General features: G+C 51.7%; 1 protein-coding gene across 1 annotated transcript in view; it reads left to right on the forward strand.

The window, feature by feature from the left end:
- The window catches only part of LOC111145464 (neuronal calcium sensor 1), a 49,638-nt gene extending 38,837 nt beyond the window's left edge, over window positions 1-10,801 (forward strand). Inside the window, exons 7-8 of the mRNA XM_022500360.1 lie at window positions 970-1,087; window positions 7,013-10,801. Of these exons, the coding sequence (XP_022356068.1) occupies window positions 970-1,068 (99 nt within the window). The 3' untranslated portion in view covers window positions 1,069-1,087; window positions 7,013-10,801. The remainder of the gene's footprint in view (window positions 1-969; window positions 1,088-7,012) is intronic.
- The last annotated feature ends 6,001 nt before the right edge of the window (window positions 10,802-16,802 follow it).

A 16,802-nucleotide genomic window follows, 5' to 3' on the forward strand; every position in this document is an offset into this window, starting at 1 on the left:
GCTTAACCGACAGAGCCACCCAGGCTCCCCTGACAGTGGGCAGGATCCAGGTGCCTGCCCGGAAAGCTTGGAGCCTGAGATCAGCACATGTCAGAGAGGCAGCAAAGACCTCTAGGTTCAGACTGCACAGGTCTCTTGGTGATGATCAAAAGATGCGTCCACAGCGTGTGGAGTGAGGGATACTGACATTGTACAGGATGGTTCGATGCTGTTTAATGGCAAGACCACACCCTCCTTAAATCTCCCTGACTCATACCTCCTTTATGTAGGGAAACCGAGCCCACCACCCACCCAGACTGGTGTAAATTCTACCTTCCCCAGTCACTAGCCGTGGGATCCTGGGGTGGTGACAGAGCCTCAGTTTCCTTACCAGCAAAATGGGGATAAGAGCAGTGCCTCTTCTTAGGGCAGCCGCGAGGAGCCTCTGAGACCATGCATGAGACGTGCAGCTCAGGGCCCGCAGTGAGCCATCTCTCCGGGTTCTCCCGGGTTTCCTTGAGAAATGCTCCAAGACAGGGATTCTGGTCCAAATCACCGTTAGCCCGAGAGACCCACTCAAGTCCTTTTTCGTGAGCTCTGTTGGGTCTCCTGGCGTCTGATGTGGGCTGCTCTGGGAGTGGTTTAAACACCCTTGCAAGAGTGACCCCAGAGAAATTCAGTGGGCTCTCAGCCCTTGGGGATTGACTGCCATTTATGGGAACTCATTGCAATGATAATGATAAGTATGGCGTTAGGGGCCTTGGGTCACGTGCCCAAGGTCACCTTGCCAGGAAGTGCCCGGGTCTCTTGGATACCCGACTCCTCCTACCTAGTGAGCCGCACTGCCTCCCTCCTGACCTAACTTTGGAAGCTCTCTCAGGGCCAGTCCTGGGAGGGACTTGGGAGCAGGGGTCCAGGGTCCAGGCCTGAGGTCCCTATCCTAGGAGGCTGGTTGTCCCCTCACCTTCAGCCACCTCTCTCTGCTTGCAGAATGCCGACGGGAAGCTGACCCTGCAGGAGTTCCAGGAAGGATCGAAGGCAGACCCTTCCATCGTGCAGGCACTGTCCCTCTATGACGGGCTGGTATAGTCCAGGGCCCAGAGCCGGGGTGAGTGGAGGGGAACTGGGGCTTGGAGTTAGGGGCGGAAGTGAGTGGGAAGCCAGGCACAGGACACTTGGGATTCACTGGGTCTCCTGGGGGTCCTTGGGGCCTGTCCAGTTGGAGCTGAGCTGGTAGGAGCTGGCCTGGAGCTGGAGTTCCAATCAGCTACAGCCCCTCTATCTTTGTCATTTTTATATGCCCCAATTCGGCCCGAGAGTTTGCTTAAGTAGAAGTGTCCCTGGATTGGAAACGCTTTGAAAAGCAGGGTTGTTGGGAGGCGGCAGGGTGGGGAGCGAGGGCCATGTGTGCCCTCCGTGTGTGGCCCGTGGAAGCCCTGAGTGAGCCCCGGGTCTCTTGCTCAGTAGCTCAGATACGGTTTCTTTTTCATCCAGTCGAGTTTGCTGGACGTGCTGAGTTGTAGCGCCCGGAGAGGCCTCTGTGGCCGCAAGAGGACTGTCTCCCTTTGTCTTCTTGATTCTCCCCTACCTCTTTTGTCTGCCTCCTCTCTGTTCTGTCCTCCGTGCTGTGTGTGAGGAATGGGGGTGTTAACCACCCCCACAAGGTCATTCTTGAACGGGCCTTCTGGTGGATGGACAAGGCGTTCCCTCAGTGTGCATCTGGGGAGGATTGTGGGACATAGGTTATGTGTGCATTGGCTCCACTAGAGGCCACTCGAGTGTTCCCGTGTGGCCCCCCATTTGGACCCTGCCAGCACTGTCTCAGAGTTCCAGTTCCTCCGCAGCCCGGCCAATGCTGGATATTCCCTGTCTTTGACATTTTACACATTTTGGGGGGTGTGTGTCATGATGGCTTGTAATTTTAGCTTGCCTTTCTCTGGTGAGCATGGACGTTGGGGACCAAACCCTTTTAGGAAGTACCATCTTAGTTATCTGTTGCTGAATGCTAGGTTACCTCAAAGCAGGCACTGAAAAGATCGGACATCAGGAATTTGGGCACAGCTTAGCTGGGGGCCTTTGGCTTAAGGTCTGTTATGAGGACGTAGTCAAGCTGTCAGCCAGGTGACCAGCCATCCCCGTTTCCCCGGGACTGTCCCAGGTTTAGCACCAAGAGACTCAAGTTCTGGGAAACTCCTCAGCCTCAGGTAACCTAGATAAGCCTCAGCTGCTGGCCAGGGCTGTGGTGTCATCTGAAGTCTTGGTAGGGGGACACCCACTTCCAAGCTCACTCATTTGAATCGACAGCCTTGGTCACTTTGGGGACTTCTGCATGGGGCTGCTGGCTTCCAACAGGGTGAGCTTCCCAGGAGGGAGGGAGAGCGAGAACCCAAGTTGCAGGCGTCCATCTTTTTATAACCTGATCTTGGAAGTGACCCCTCATTGGTTTTTTTTTCAGGAGTGCCTGGGATACATTAGGCTATGTGCATTTCTATATAGATTTTAGAATCAACGTATCCATTTCTATACACACATATGCACACAGTGGAATTTGATTGGGATTGAGTTGAATCTACAGTTCAGTTTGGGGGAGAATTGGCATCTTTGTTGTGTGGAGTGTTCCAATCCATGAACATGGTATATCCATTCATTCAGGTCTTAAGTATTTTTCCTCTAGGACATTTTATTGATTTCAGCTAGAAGGTCTTTCACATCTTATGATAGATTTATTGCTAGATATTCAATGTTTTTTTTTTAAATGTATTTCCCGTTTATTTCTGGTTTCTAGAAATTCAGTTGGTTTTTGTTTATTAATGATATGTCTAATGATCGTGCTAACATCAATTATCAAATCTAAGAACTACCTTCAATTCTTTGGGACTGTCTATGCTTTATTTCTTCCTCTCTTGTCCTTCCACCATCTTTTTCTTTGTCCTGCTTCCTTGCACTGGCTGGGCCCTCCAGTGCAGTGTCACTTAGGAGTAGGGATGGTGAGCATTCTTGTCTTACTCCTGGTCTTGGGGGATAGCTTTCAATAATTCACTATTAGTTAGGTTAGTTAAGTTACAGTTAGTCCAATAACTATCATTAGAATGTCTGGTATAGGTCTTCTGTTGATAGGTTTTATCAGATTTAGAAAGTTTCCTTTTCTAGTTCACCAGGAGTTGTTTTTATTTATGTTTATTTGTTTTAAGCAATTACTACACCCCACGTGGGGCTCGAACTCACAACCCTGAGATCAAGAGTCCCATGCTCTTCCAACTGAGTCAGCCAGGGACCCCTCCTAGGAGTTGTTTTTTTAAAATAACCATGGAGAGTGTTGAGTTTTATAAAAGAAAATTTCTGCAACTATCAAGATGTTCATATGACTCCTCTCCCTTTTTGGGTGTTAACCTAATGAATAGCACTGATTGGTTTCTGAATGCTAAGCCTCCCTTGCATTCTTAGAATAAACTCCACTTCCACTATGATGTGTTAGCCTTTTTACATATCATCAGAGATTTGATTTGCTGATGCTTTATTTCGGGGGCTTCTGCTGTTCTGAGGCTTCTGAGGCAGCTGGTGCTGTTGATGAATTTACACAAGAAATCCTTTTCCATTGAAGAGACCTTAGACAATACATTGAAATAGAACACAAAAAGTTTATTTTTAAAAACCTTCATGTATAACCCAGATATAACCACTGTGAGCATTTTGGGTCTAGAGTGATTCAAAAGGAACGGAACACTCACAAAACTTAATACTCAGTAACTGGGTCACTTGGGGATATGTAATCAAACCAATTTCTAAAGGAATCATCCTAGTTGTTTCTCTGATCTTAGAAGCACTCGGTATGTGGCTCTGAGCCCCATGGTGTGTATGATCCATTGTCTCATTTCCCAGAAGCTTCTTTTGTGTATTACCACCAATGGCCTCATTGGCAGCTGTCCTGTGACATGCTGCTTTGTCTCCCGCAGGCCATGGAAAAAGTGGTACAAACATAGGTTCTTGATATATCCGCCCCCCAGAAAAACTCACGCAGTGTCACTAATTTCTTTATGGTGTGCGATTATTTTTCAATCACCCTAATTGTTTCTGCCTTACAGTTTTTTATGAACACATATGTGTTTGTATTTCCTCAGCCACAATGAGTTCATAACCATATGTTGTTGGCTGCTTTTTTTTCTTTTTTTTATGAACAACTTATAGGAAACATTTATGTTTTCTTTTGGAGACTCAACACTTAGAAAAGAGATTTTTTTTTTAAGAGAGAGAGCACACAGGAGTTGGGGGAAGGAGCAGAGGGAAAGGGAGAGAGAGAATCTCAGGCAGGCTCCAGCCCAGTGTGGAGCCTGATGCAGGGCTCGATCTCATGACCCTGCCGTGATCATGACCTGAGCCAAAGTCAGAAGTCAGATGCTTAACCAACTGAGCCACCCAGGCGCTCCAAGAAAAGAGATTTGTAGTGCCTTTTACCCAACTTGGCACAAAGTTCATGTCACGCTGTGTCTGCATGGGCTTTCCTAACACCATGTATGGAGACATCCATCTGAGTGTCAACCGCAACATGGTGGCCAAGAAGATGTGACTTTATTTCCGTAACAAGCTTTTCAGATAGCCTTTCTATAGCTCGTCCCCAAAATTGCCCTCTTCCTTTTCTCAGGCTTGTCCTAGAACCTACTGGGTAGTAATTATATCCAACTTGTGTTCCATCATTTTGGTAATGGATTTGCCTTCTCAGATTCCTAATGTATCCTAATTGTTAGATAAGTTACTGTTACATAATTCACTGAGACACCCCAAAACGGTGATCCTGTTTTCTATATCAGTAGAAAGGTGGTTTGAGACAATTGTTTTTAATAGTTGCATAGTATTCTGTTGTATAGCTGGGCCATAATTTATAGAGTCCTGTGCTGCGGGACACTTGAAATCTTGAAGTGGATTTTTAAAAAAACTTCATATTCACAAGCAGTGGTGGAGTGAATGGTGTAATCCCATTACTGACCATCCTCCTTCAGAATCACCAATTTGCCACCAGTCTTGTACAGTCTATACCCTCCCTATGCATTTTGCAGTTACTTTGAAGCAAATTCAAGACATTCTGTTATTTTATACGTAAATATTTCAAAACGTATTCCTGAAAAATATCGATCCTTTCCAAAATCCATAATAGTAGAAAAATCGATACTAATGCCTTACTACCTCCCCGCCCCGGCCTGTAGCTGGCATTCTCATTTCCTGTTACCTCGCGGGTTTTGTTTATTGGAATCAGAATCTGAGTAAATGCCATCCGTAGCAATTGGTCGATAGGTCTCTCGAATTTATTTTTATCTGTGTTTCCCCTTCACTCTTTGGCTTGCTGAACATGTCGAGAAACATGTTCCATAGAGTCATCCGTCTGGGGTTTGCGGATGGTGCCCCTGTGGTGGTTCTCATGTGTTCTTCAGTTCCCTGTACTTCCTGGATCTACAGGCTTGCCCGGTCCTCAGTCTGGTTGTTGTTTGTTGAGAACACCTCCCAGGTGGGGCTGTGTGTGTCCACCAGGTAGCTCGTGAGGTCTGGTGACACCAGCAGCCATTGGTGATGACCACTTCATTCATTCATTCTGCAGTTGACGTCCTAAAGCAGTCTGTCCATTGTTGGTGGCCTGGTTGCTTCTACACAGGAAATCTTCCCCTCGTCAACTATCTGGTTACTCCAAAGCCTACTTTTTTAACTGGAAAGGCAGGATAGATACTCGATTCTTCCTCCTTTTCAGTTTTCAAAAGGAGTTGTTTTCCCAATGTCATTTTGAGGTGACCAATGACTTTTTTTTTTTAAATACAATCATGAATTCATGGATTTAAATGCATTTCATGAGTTTCATCATGTTTGCAGTTTTAACCACAACACTGCAGATCACAAGGGTTCACAGATTGCCACAGAAGGCAAAGCTTGTGATTGGACACTCAGCCAAGTGCCCCAGGGTTGGCACGGGAACGGAAGGCTGAGAGGACGCAGGCCTTTCCCTGAGTGACTCCTCCCTCCACCACGGTGGCCCCCGATTCTGGTCCCGTGGGGCCTTGCTGTTCCTCCACGGCCCCCGCCATCTAGCTTCTGACTGACCCAGATGATGCTTTCAGGTCATGTCACACAGATCTGGGAAGTGGCCCCTTTTGGATCAGACACCTACGCCCGCGCAGTCAAGAGGGCAGAGACGTGCGGTTTAAGTGGAGCAGGTTACGGAAAGATCTGTGGATGGCGTAGATGCTGACAGACAGGACGGTCCTCCGTGCCTTTTTTCAAAAATAGATCAAGGTGAAATTCACCTAACTTAAAATTAACCATTTTGTTTTTTAAAAAAATTTTTTTAAATATTAATTTATTTTAAGGAGGCTCCACACCAAATGTGGGGCTTGAACGCACAACCCTGAGATCAAGAGTCACGTACTCTAGTGACAGAGCCAGCAGGACGCCCCATCTCAGAGGGGAAGTGTGGGTTCCAATGAACCATTTTCAAATGAACCATTCAGTGGCATTTCGTACATTCACGACGACGTGCAACCGTCCCCTCTGTCTAGTTCCAAAACATCTGTATCCCTCCAAAATCAGATGCCATATCCACTAAGGGGATCCCTAGGAGTGGAAATGTTGGCTCCTGGGCTAACTCTTGGTGTTTAACTTTTTGAAGAACCCTCAGACTGGTTTCCATGCAGCCACACCATCTTGCCTCCTCGCCAGCAAGGGTGAGGGTCCCCATTTCTCCACATGCTCTCCAACACTTGCTACTTCCCCGTGTTTGGGGAGAGCCATCCTAGTGGGTGTGAAGTGGGGTCTTAGGGTTTTCTTTGCCCTTCCCTGCTGACTCAGCCCACTGAGCTTCTAGGCCACGCCATGCATTGGTTCTCAACGGTTGTCCGTCACGTGATGCTCGGGCTGTGTCCTGGGTGTCCAGCCAGCTCCCTGCTAGCAGACACTGAGTTGACTCTTGCCCCCTTGCTGACTCTCCCCCGAGGCCTGTGGGAGTGCGTCCCTGGCAGCCAGCTCTGGGCCTGTCTCACCTTCTCGTGTCTTCCAGATGCCTGGGAACCACTCACCTCCTCCGAGCCATGAGGCCCCCTCTGCCCCAACACCGCCCTCCTGTGTCCACCCAGACTTTCTCCGCATCCACAGCCGGCCAGGCTGCCCTGGAACCGTGAGCCCCGGCTCTCCTCCCCCCTGCCCTGCACCCACCGCCGCCTGAAGCCACCGGCTCCAATCGCCAACCACCTCTGCTTGTCCAGAAACCAACACGAAACGGAAAAGGCTCGAGCCTTCTGCAAAACCAAGGACTCAGCTGCTTCGCGGGCAGCCTCTGGGTCCCTCCCGCTCTCCTGTGCGTGTGCTTTTGTTTTTTATTTCAAACAGACCTTGAAAAAGAAACAAAAAACAAAAAACAAAACTACCTTCTGTCCTAGAAGGTGCAGACTGACAGATGGGGAGAAGGCTACCTTTGCGTTGACCTCAGAGAACACTGCCTCCCGCCTCGGCCATCCTTCGGCAGCCGGAGAGGCCACGGGAAGTCAGGGCCACGGCCACGGGGCGCTCGGGGTGGCGGGGGGTGAGGGGGCCCGCCGGATTACTGCTCTTTGTCGTCCCATCCTCGAGCAGCAGAAACCCCCTGCGTGGCTAGGATGATTCATGATGAGAATGATTTTTTTGTGTGATAACAGTATTGTGCTTTTTGTGGGGAAAGTGAGTTTTTTTTATACATATAGAATTGATATCTTTTATTTATTGGTTGTTAACTGTTGCTGCTGCCTCGTGTGTCCAAAGCTCCCAGGGATGCGGGGCCTACCGTTTACATGTGCACGCCCTTGCCCCCTGCCCACCTGTGCTTGGGAGGATGGTGGCCGGCAGCGGCCAAGAAGCCAAAAAACTTTCTCTCTCTCTCTCTCTCTCTCTCTCTCTCTCTTTTTTTTTTTCCCCCCCAGATACTGTGCTTGATGTGTGGAGAGGGGGAAGGATAGGTCTCTTAAATGGCTGATGCACTGTTTCCCCCCCACCCCCAGCCCGAATGCTTCCTCTTGAGCCCCTTTTCTCTGCTTCCTGTCCACGCTCCCCATCCTGTGTCCTCCTCTGAGTCCACAGCATCTTTTCTGAGGACAAACAGGGGACATCTTTTGGTTTCACAACTCTTTGCTTTGGTGTTTGCTGCAGCATGGGGCCTCAGAGCCAGCAGAGGAGTACTGGGTACATTAGGGAAGGGGAGGAGGACACTCTCTGCAAGCACGTGAGCAGAAGGAAGGGCTCCTTCTCCCTCCGTGGTGGATGTTTTGAAAACCGTCACTTAGTTCTCTCCCACTTGCTTTTCTGCCTGTCTGCCTTGTCCAGGAGACCACAGAGCATCCTCTTTCCCTTCCCTCTCTCAGCTCAGATGCTGGGAGGGAGGGCAGGAGAGAAGGGCCACAGGCAGTCCCCTTCAGTAGTGACCGCTCCTAGGGGCTGTGGCCCCCATGTGCTCATAGGAAGCTTCTAACCCCACCAGCCACTGAGACAGGATAGCCCCAGAGCTGCCACCAGGAAAGTCAGATGACTTCGGGCCAGAGGCTGGAAGCCTGTGGCCGGCCCTGCTGTGTGATTGTGGGCAGCCCCCAGCCTCTCTGGGCCCCAGCTACCCCAGCTGCAAAGCCAGGAGGGCTTGGGCTGCTTGATCTGGGAGGTCCTCCTCCATGCCGACGCTGTATAACTGTAAACCTGGGCTTTTTACAGTTTATGATTCTGCGGTTGTGGCTAAGTTTGCCAGAGTCCAGCAGACACGGGAACGACCTGAGTCACTATTTTGTCTCGTGGCGCAAGTCTCTGGGGATATGGCAGCTGTGGTGTGTGGGGTCAGACGACCTACCTGGCTCTCTTTGCAGTTCTTCCTGGTCCCTCCTGGACTCTTGGTCTAGAACTTTTTGGCCGAGAACCTCATCGAAGGAAGGCTTCTGGGACGGGAAGCAGCCTCCCTCAGTCCAGATCTGACTCTAGAATTCCTGCTTCTTTCCAAAGTCAGCAGCCTGTCCTCTCCCTGCATATCCCAGCCCCAGGAGAGGAAAAGCTGGCCCTTGGTTCTCACTTTGAATTGTCCTTGGTCTTCACTTTGCACTTTCCCAGGAGGCCAGAGTGTCTGCTAATTAACCCAGAGCACGGACGGCTCTGCCAGCGCGGGGCTTGCATGTCCGTTCCCGCGGGCCGGACCGCTCAGCTAGTCCCAGACTCCCTTCTTGCCCAGCAGAGCCCGTGGCTATCCTCCACCTCCACTGGAAACCCCCAGATTCCACGGGTACCAGGACCGCTTTCATTTTCACAGGCAACTTTGTAGGTGGGGTCCCTCCAGGCCCCCGCGGTCACCTTCCTGCTCAGGCCGCTGGCTCAGAAGCCCCAGGACTCCCCACCTGATCCCAGCTCTGATCTAGGAACCTAGGGCAGGAGATTGACTTGCTGGCTTGGGGCTGGAGTTGGGGAGAGGGGGGCCTTTCCCCATGTCACATTACTTCTCTGGCTCCTGCCTGAGCCTCGATTTGCCTCTCTGGCCCAGTGGGGAGGAGCTGTCGAGTAGCCTGTGCTAGAGGCATCATCTCGGTAAGGGACTTGTAGCTCAGAATCACCCAGGGTTACCCATGTGGAGCCCCCCCCAGCCCCCACCCTCACCCCCTCAGACATCTATAGAGCATCTGCCTATGAGGCCTTCCTCCCACCTTCTTGCCCTCTGACTTGGTTTGGAGCCATGGGTGTGGCTTTTGGCCTTAACAGGTGTTTTGTGGACCCATGGCTCAGGCGCACCTTGGGTCCATGCCCCGGGACAGCCCGGAGCCCCTGGAAGGGCTAGCCTTCTTCCTGGTGGGGTGCTGGACACTGGCCATTTGTGCCCGACGTTGCTGGGCAGGGACACTTCTGTCCCCTTCTCTCACCAGGCCTCTAGATCTGGAATCCTGAGCAGCTGTGGGCCTCTGTCCCCAGCAGCGATTTCCACCCGAGGCCCAGAGCAGTCACATGCTGCTCTCTGGGGGTTCCAGACCCACTAGTGGCCAGGCTCTCCGTCCCTCTGCTGACCCTAGCAGCGGCCCTGGCCTCTTCCTCACAGCGTCCCCTCCCCACTCTGTGTTGATGGCACCGAGGAGAATGCCACAGTTCCTGGTAATATAACCAGGCAACATTTTGAGTAACGTCTAGGAAAACGTGTGTCCTCCTTTCCCCTGAAGTGCTTTTCTGTTTGACAGCCAACTTCCTAGACGACAGGCACACCTGGGCTTTCGGGAACCTGTCTTTCCTCTAAGGGTAAGAAGGTTGGGGGTGCCCTGGCCCCCCGGGAGAGGCAGCCTCTCCCTGGAGAAAAGCCCACTGCAAGCCCTGTGCAAAGCTACCCGGTTCCCAGCGCAGCCCTGCCTCCGAGTCAGGGGAATCCAAGGGGACGCGGGCGCGCCCCCTGGTGGCGGGGAGCTGCAAAGGCATGTGAGCCCCCCCGCCCCTCCCGCCCCCAACTGGCCAAACAGGAGCTTGGAGGGGGCCAGCTGAACGGGAGCGGAGGAGGGGGCTTCGATCTCACCTGGGCTCTGGGCTTCAGCCCGGTATTATCGGCAGCGTGTCTCCCAGATGCCCCTCTTCTAAGTGTCCCTCCCGGGGATAGCAAGTTAATTAGCATAAGGGCACCGTGATGGGAAGCCTTGCCCTCTACCCATTTTTTTTAATATCTGCGGAATAATCCCAATGGTTGATTTTTGAATGAATAAAAGGCTTTTGTTGAATAAACAGCTGGTCCCATCTTCTGTCTTGGCATCTAGGCTCAGGCTCTGTCTACTGCCCGGAACTGGGACAAACGAAGAATACCCTCCAGCCCTCCCTTCCCCCCACCCCCTCCCCCTTGTCCCGAAGCGTGTACATTTCCGTTTTCCCCACGTCTTTGCAGGGGTCTTTGCAGGGGCCCGGGGCTCCACGGAGGGCCATACGCTCTCAGTCTGACTCAGTGACCGGCTCTCTCTGAGACTCGGGGCAAGTGGCTCCTTGCTCAGTTCCTCTGTCCCTCGGATGGGAGCAGGGGTCTGCTCAGCTCCCCCGACCCCCGCCCCGGGAGGCCAAGCAAGGAGTGGAGGGCGGGCACGAGCATGGGGCTCAGAGCACCTTGCAGAGGTGGAAGGCCGTGGGGCAGTCTGTGTTGTCCCGGTGGCCCCCACCCGGTGCCTGCAACTTTGTAAAGGAATTTGGGCAACTCTTAACCAAAAAAAAAAAAAAAAAAAAAGCAATGTTTCCTGGCTATGGTTGTATTCTTTCTGTTTGCCTTTCCAACCCCCTCTGAGCCTCTTTTTGGGGTGCTGTCCTGTCTGAATCCAATGGTTTGTGTCTCTGGGGAAGCAGCAGGCCCTCGCCCTGGGGTGCAGGTGGGGGCAGGGTGAGGCCCCAGGGTGGAGAAGGGCCCCGCAGCGCGCCCAGGCCTCCTCTCCTGATGTATGTCTTCCATGTCACGCCAATTAAACACGCTTCCTGACTTGTCCTCGCCTCCCTTGTGTGGACCTGTTGCTTTGTCTGTTTCTGTTCTTTTTCGTTTCATTTTTAGGCTTCCTCCTCCTCCTGTGACCCCCTCCCTCCTGCTTCGGGTGTTGTCTGTCCAGTGTCCCCAAGACAGAGACTGTGTAAGACGAGAGCCTTGGGCTTCATGATGAAATAGAACATTTCAGGGCGTGTGGTGGGAAGCCCAGAGTTCACCAGGGTGAGCCCCTCACCCCGCTGTCTTGCTCCCAGCCAGCATGTCCATTCCTGCCTCTGTCCTCTCCTGGGGCTCTCTAAGGGGTTTCTCTAAAGGTTTTCCACGGTGTGAAAACGAGACTAGGGGCCTGGACTTGTTCTGGTCGGGGGTGGGGGGCAGGGGTTGGCTGTGTCAGGGCCACCCAGAGGGCCAGACTTGCTTCCAGAGTTGCTGATTAGCTAGCACCCCGCAGAACGCCTCAGCCTAGCAGGGTCTGGAATAAAGACTAGAACTCCTCTAGACACGTGACAGCAAGTCAAAGACCATGTGGGAAGGCCGTGTGGGGTGGTCGTTAGGGACGCAGATTCCAGAATCAGACCTGGTTCCCAGCCATGTTCCACCACTTGATTTCAGGCCAGCATTCTAACTGATGGGGTTTTCTGGCAAAGATGTGGGCCCCCAATGAGAGGCAGATGATGGCTCCACAGACACACCGCCCCTATAACCACACCTCCCCACCCCGACCAGCAACCTTGCCACCAGAAAGAATTATAACAAAAGCGGGTCTTAGTCTGCTAAATGTCCAAATATTTACTCGCAAGCAGGTACCAAGGATCCACACACCTGTACCCATCTCTGCAAGGAGTCGGGGGGACAAGGACCCCAGGGCCCTGCCCCAGGGCAGAGCTCTGATGGGGGAGGGTCTCATGTCTCTCTCTCTCTCTTTTTTTTTTTTAGATTTTATTTATTTATTTGACACACACAGAGCAAGAGATCACAAGTAGGCAGAGAGAGGGGGAAGCAGGCTCACTGCTGAGCAGAGAGCCCGATGTGGGGCTTGATCCCAGGACCCTGAGATCATGACACGAGCCGAAGGCAGAGGTTTAACCCACTGAGCCACCCAGGTGCTCCGGGTCTCATGTCTCTTGAGCCCTTTTAGCAGCAGATGTAGCTACATGAAATAAAGGACTGCATTTCCCAGCCTCCCTTGTAACTGAGTTTGGCCACATGACTAAGTTCTGACCAATGGGGTGAGAACAATGAGCATAACTCTTTCAAAGCCCTTTCCCTCTGGTTGGACCAAGGACTCAGAAACAAACCTTCCTGAAACCAGGGTCCCTGAACCGGTGGAGCTGCCACGCCAGCCCTGGGCCATTTACACAGGGACTGTTAGGAGGAAGAGAAACTCCTATCTTAATTAAGCCATGTTGGGTCTCTGTGTCAACAGCCAAATTTGTATTCTACCTAATATACTGAGTAAGCCACTGAATTGTTTTATTTTATTATTTTTTAAAGCAATCTCTACACCCAGTGTGAGGCTTCAACTTGCAACCCCAAGATCAAGTCACATGTTCTACCAACTGAGCCAGCAGGCGCCCCTGGGTCATCTTAAACGATCGGACCCTACCTATAAAAGTTTGCATCTAAACTCTCAATTTATGGCAAAGGGATTTAATAAAAACTGCACAGAGCAGTGTGTCCCCCACGTTGCCTCTTCTCACTCACAGCTTCCCCTTTCCTCTTCCTTTCCATTGTGCCCTCCTCTGCAGGCTCAGGGACTGAGGGTTCCAGTGGGGACGGCTCCTGGGGCAGGGCTTTCTTTTGCTGAAGGACTAGTGATGAGGGGGGCAGAGGCTGGGGGGACGTGGGTGGACCCTACAAGACTTGGCTAGGCGAGTCTTTGCAGGGATACCACAGTGAGGGCACTGGGCAGGCTGGCCTCATGTTGGGGGTAGGGGGCTGGGAAGGAGGGGGAAGAGGGGACCAGAAGTCCTCACAGCCTCTTCAAATTCCCATCTCAGAAATTGTGCCCTTTTCTCCAGAGACCCGAAATAAAGTCATTGCATAAGCAGATCTTAGAATTAACAAATGTGATGCAGCATAAACCAGCATTGTTCAGAGAGGAGGAGGAACGGGTGGGAATTGTCATCTGGCCGAGGGTGGGTTCTATTTTAGTCATGGGTCTGTTGGTTGCCCCAGAGGTGAGGGGAAGTCTTTGGGATATTGTGGAAGGGCTGCATCAATTTTCAAGGATTCCAACCACCCAGTTAATATGTGTCAAAAGGCCTTCCTCCTTTAGAAGGAGAGTATTTGTGCAAGGTCAGAGGCCAGAGCCGGGACCTGGGGGAGAAGGTACAACGCGCCAGCCCTGGAGAATGGTGGGGAGTTTCCTGTCACTAGGAGAGAATCATCATCGTCATCAGGGAAAATCTCCAGCCTTCTCCAAGATTCAGAGTCACCCAAGCTCATGCATCAAATCAACTAGCCCAGTGCTGGGTTTTCTAAGCAATTTCTAGGCAACAGCTTAAAGCTAACTGGAGTCCTTCACCAGCTTCTACGAGGATGAATGAGTCTGATACATGAACTGTAGGGGAGGAAAAATTTTCCCTCCTACTCTCCCAGGTTCTGTGGCTGGTCCAAGAATTAAATTGACATAAGACAGATGAACGGGAAAAGCCAAATTTAATTCCAAACGTACACATGGGAGTTACAAAAAGATATTGCTCAAAAAGGGGCCAGATGATTTACTTATGTGCCATCCTGAGCTCAGGAAAGGGGTCCGGCCTTGGGACTTCTAGGTGGGGAGGAAGCAATTCACAGAAAGATGAGAGGAAGAAATATATAGGAAACAAAGTTTGCCTTGCTTTGCAGATAAGTCTCTTAGGTGACAGAAAAATGATCTCTGGTAATAGCCATCTTGCTGGTACAGGTGCCCTTTCTGATGGAAATTTCCTTTAGAAATGTAGATTTCCCTTCTACTCTGTTTCTAGAATTCTGCATCTGCTGTTTCTCCAAAATAATCAGCTCAAAATAATCCTGATGCTGAAGAGGCATATTTTTGGGGTGGCATATTCTGCTACCCTTCAGTGTTCTGGGTGGTCACAATGTCAGGCTTGGGCCACGGCCTTGGATGAACGTGCTGGTGGTTTAGGAAGGAGCACACACCCACCGAAGGTTGTGAACCCCAGCCATAGATGGGCAATGCCCACCAAGTGACCCAGCATGGTGCCCATCTGCAGCCACCAGGGGCCCACCTGAATGAGCCTCTCGTGGGCTGGCCTTGAAGAATGACAGGATCTCAGTGAGTGAGGAGGAGGGAAGGGCATTCCAGGCAGGGGACAGCTGGTGCAAAGGTGCAGAGGTTGGATTACAGGAAACAGACAAGCTGGGGGGGTGGTGGTGGGGAGGCATACAGAGCTGATGGCAGCTGCCTATATGCCCATGGAACATCAGATTTTTCTAGGATGTGAATCCACACAGAAAGACAAGATACAGGCCACCTTCGGAGAGGTGAACCCAACACAGGCCAGGGCTGTCTGAAACTTATCACCCTGCGGCCCTCTCTCTGTGCTTCTTGGGAACACAAGCAGAAAGGCTCCTCTCTGTAACTCACCCATTTTAACTGTTACCCAAGTGGTCATAACAATATTGAGCCTGGTCACAATCGTAATTAACACTGCACTTACGGTGTGCTGGATTCACACGCATTATCTCATTTACGCCTAATGGCAGCGCCCCCTTGAGGCCAGTCCTAGTATTATCATCCCACGTTTCACAGACAGGGATGCTGAGGCTCAGAGGGGAAGTACTTGTCCAATCTTACAGTCTGGAAGGGGCTTCCAGCCTCTGATCAAACTGTCCTTGGTCAGAAGAAGCGGGCTGGGGGACGTAGCTTCTGTTAAGTCCAGATCTGGGCAGTGGCTGTTCAACATTGATCTCTCCCAAGTGTCTCGTGCTCAGGGAGGTAAGGTCTACCAAGGAAGGGGCCTGGCCAACTGGGGCCCATCTGAGGGAGGCCCAGCGTCTGGAGGGAAAAGAGGTTCAGAGGCAGTTGGGGGAGGCAAGGGGACAGGGGCAGGGGCTGGGCACAGGGAAGAGGGTCCTGCTCACAATCTACTTGGGGCTGGGAGCATGGGACCCTGAGGGTGCCCCAGCCCTAGAACCCTTCTGCCTGGGCAGCCAATAAGGCATGAAGTGTGGGGCTGGTAGGTGGGGGTACGCCCGAGAGAGGGCTCTCCGGGGCACAGGGATGGAGGCAGCAAGCCTGAACAGGGTCCCAGGACCATCCTGGCAAGGCCTGGAGCTATAAAATGGGGTCGATCAGGGGATCCACCTTACCAAGTGTAATCATGAACATGACCTGACGGAACAGGGAGCTCCTGGCGGTGGCTGGGCTCTCCAGGAGGTCCCACACACAGCAGCCGAGGCTATCATGATGATGACTTTTCTCGCCCTGCTCTCAGCCCCTCCTCACCCCTGTCTCTGCCATCGCCACACCTGTGTGCTGTCCTCTCACACCCAGTGGGGTAGCTCCTGTCCTTATGTCCATTTTCAGGTGAGGAAACCTAGTCCCAGAGAGGTTCAGTGACTTGCCTGGGGTCACACAGCTAATATATGGGAGAATCGGGATCTGAGGCCAGGCCTCCTGGACCCAAAGCCGTAACCACCACTAGGACCCATCACCTTTGGCCTGGGGTTCTCTCTCTTGGGTCGCCTAGAACTGGCCCTTCCCAGATTCTGGAATTTTCCACCAAGCCATGGGGTTCAGTCCTCATGAAGAAATGTCATTTTCTTGATGCAAAGACAAGTCAAACCTGTGGCTCTCAAAAACAGCTGGCCCCCAGTGGGGCATCCGTGCCTGGCTTCTGGCCTCTCCAGAAAGCAAGGGAGGCAATGACCAAGCCACTCCCATGACCCCGTCCTCACCCTCCTGAGTGCTCTTTGGACAATGCAGGAGAAGGGGTTTCTTGCACAAAAAGGGATCTGATCGACCTCCTGGTGGCCTGGGGAGGCCTGGAATTCTGGCTGCAGGGTCTGGGAAAGACTGCTCTCCTTGGCATTTTTGGCTGGTTTCAAGACATCTCCAAGCCACCCCACTTGCTGTACCATCTGGCTATAAATACTGCAGGGGCGAGGAGGAGACTTTTCCTCCTCTCCTGGCGCTTCCCACCTCACCAACATAATGTAGTTATGTTCCTGCCCGGGCTCCTGGTCCTGGCTGCGTCCCTGACAGCGGCAAGATCTGGCCTCTCTCAGCCTCCCTTTCCTCGTGTGTAAAGTGGGGACAACAGAAGCGCATTTCTTTTCTTTTCTTTTCTTTTCTTTTCTTTTCTTTCTTTCTTTCTTTCTTTCTTTCTTTCTTTCTTTCTTTCTTTCTTTCTTT

This window comes from Enhydra lutris, unplaced genomic scaffold, assembly GCF_002288905.1.
Source record: "Enhydra lutris kenyoni isolate GAN:26980312 unplaced genomic scaffold, ASM228890v2 scaffoldscaffold13, whole genome shotgun sequence".
In the NCBI taxonomy this organism is placed as follows: domain Eukaryota; kingdom Metazoa; phylum Chordata; class Mammalia; order Carnivora; family Mustelidae; genus Enhydra; species Enhydra lutris.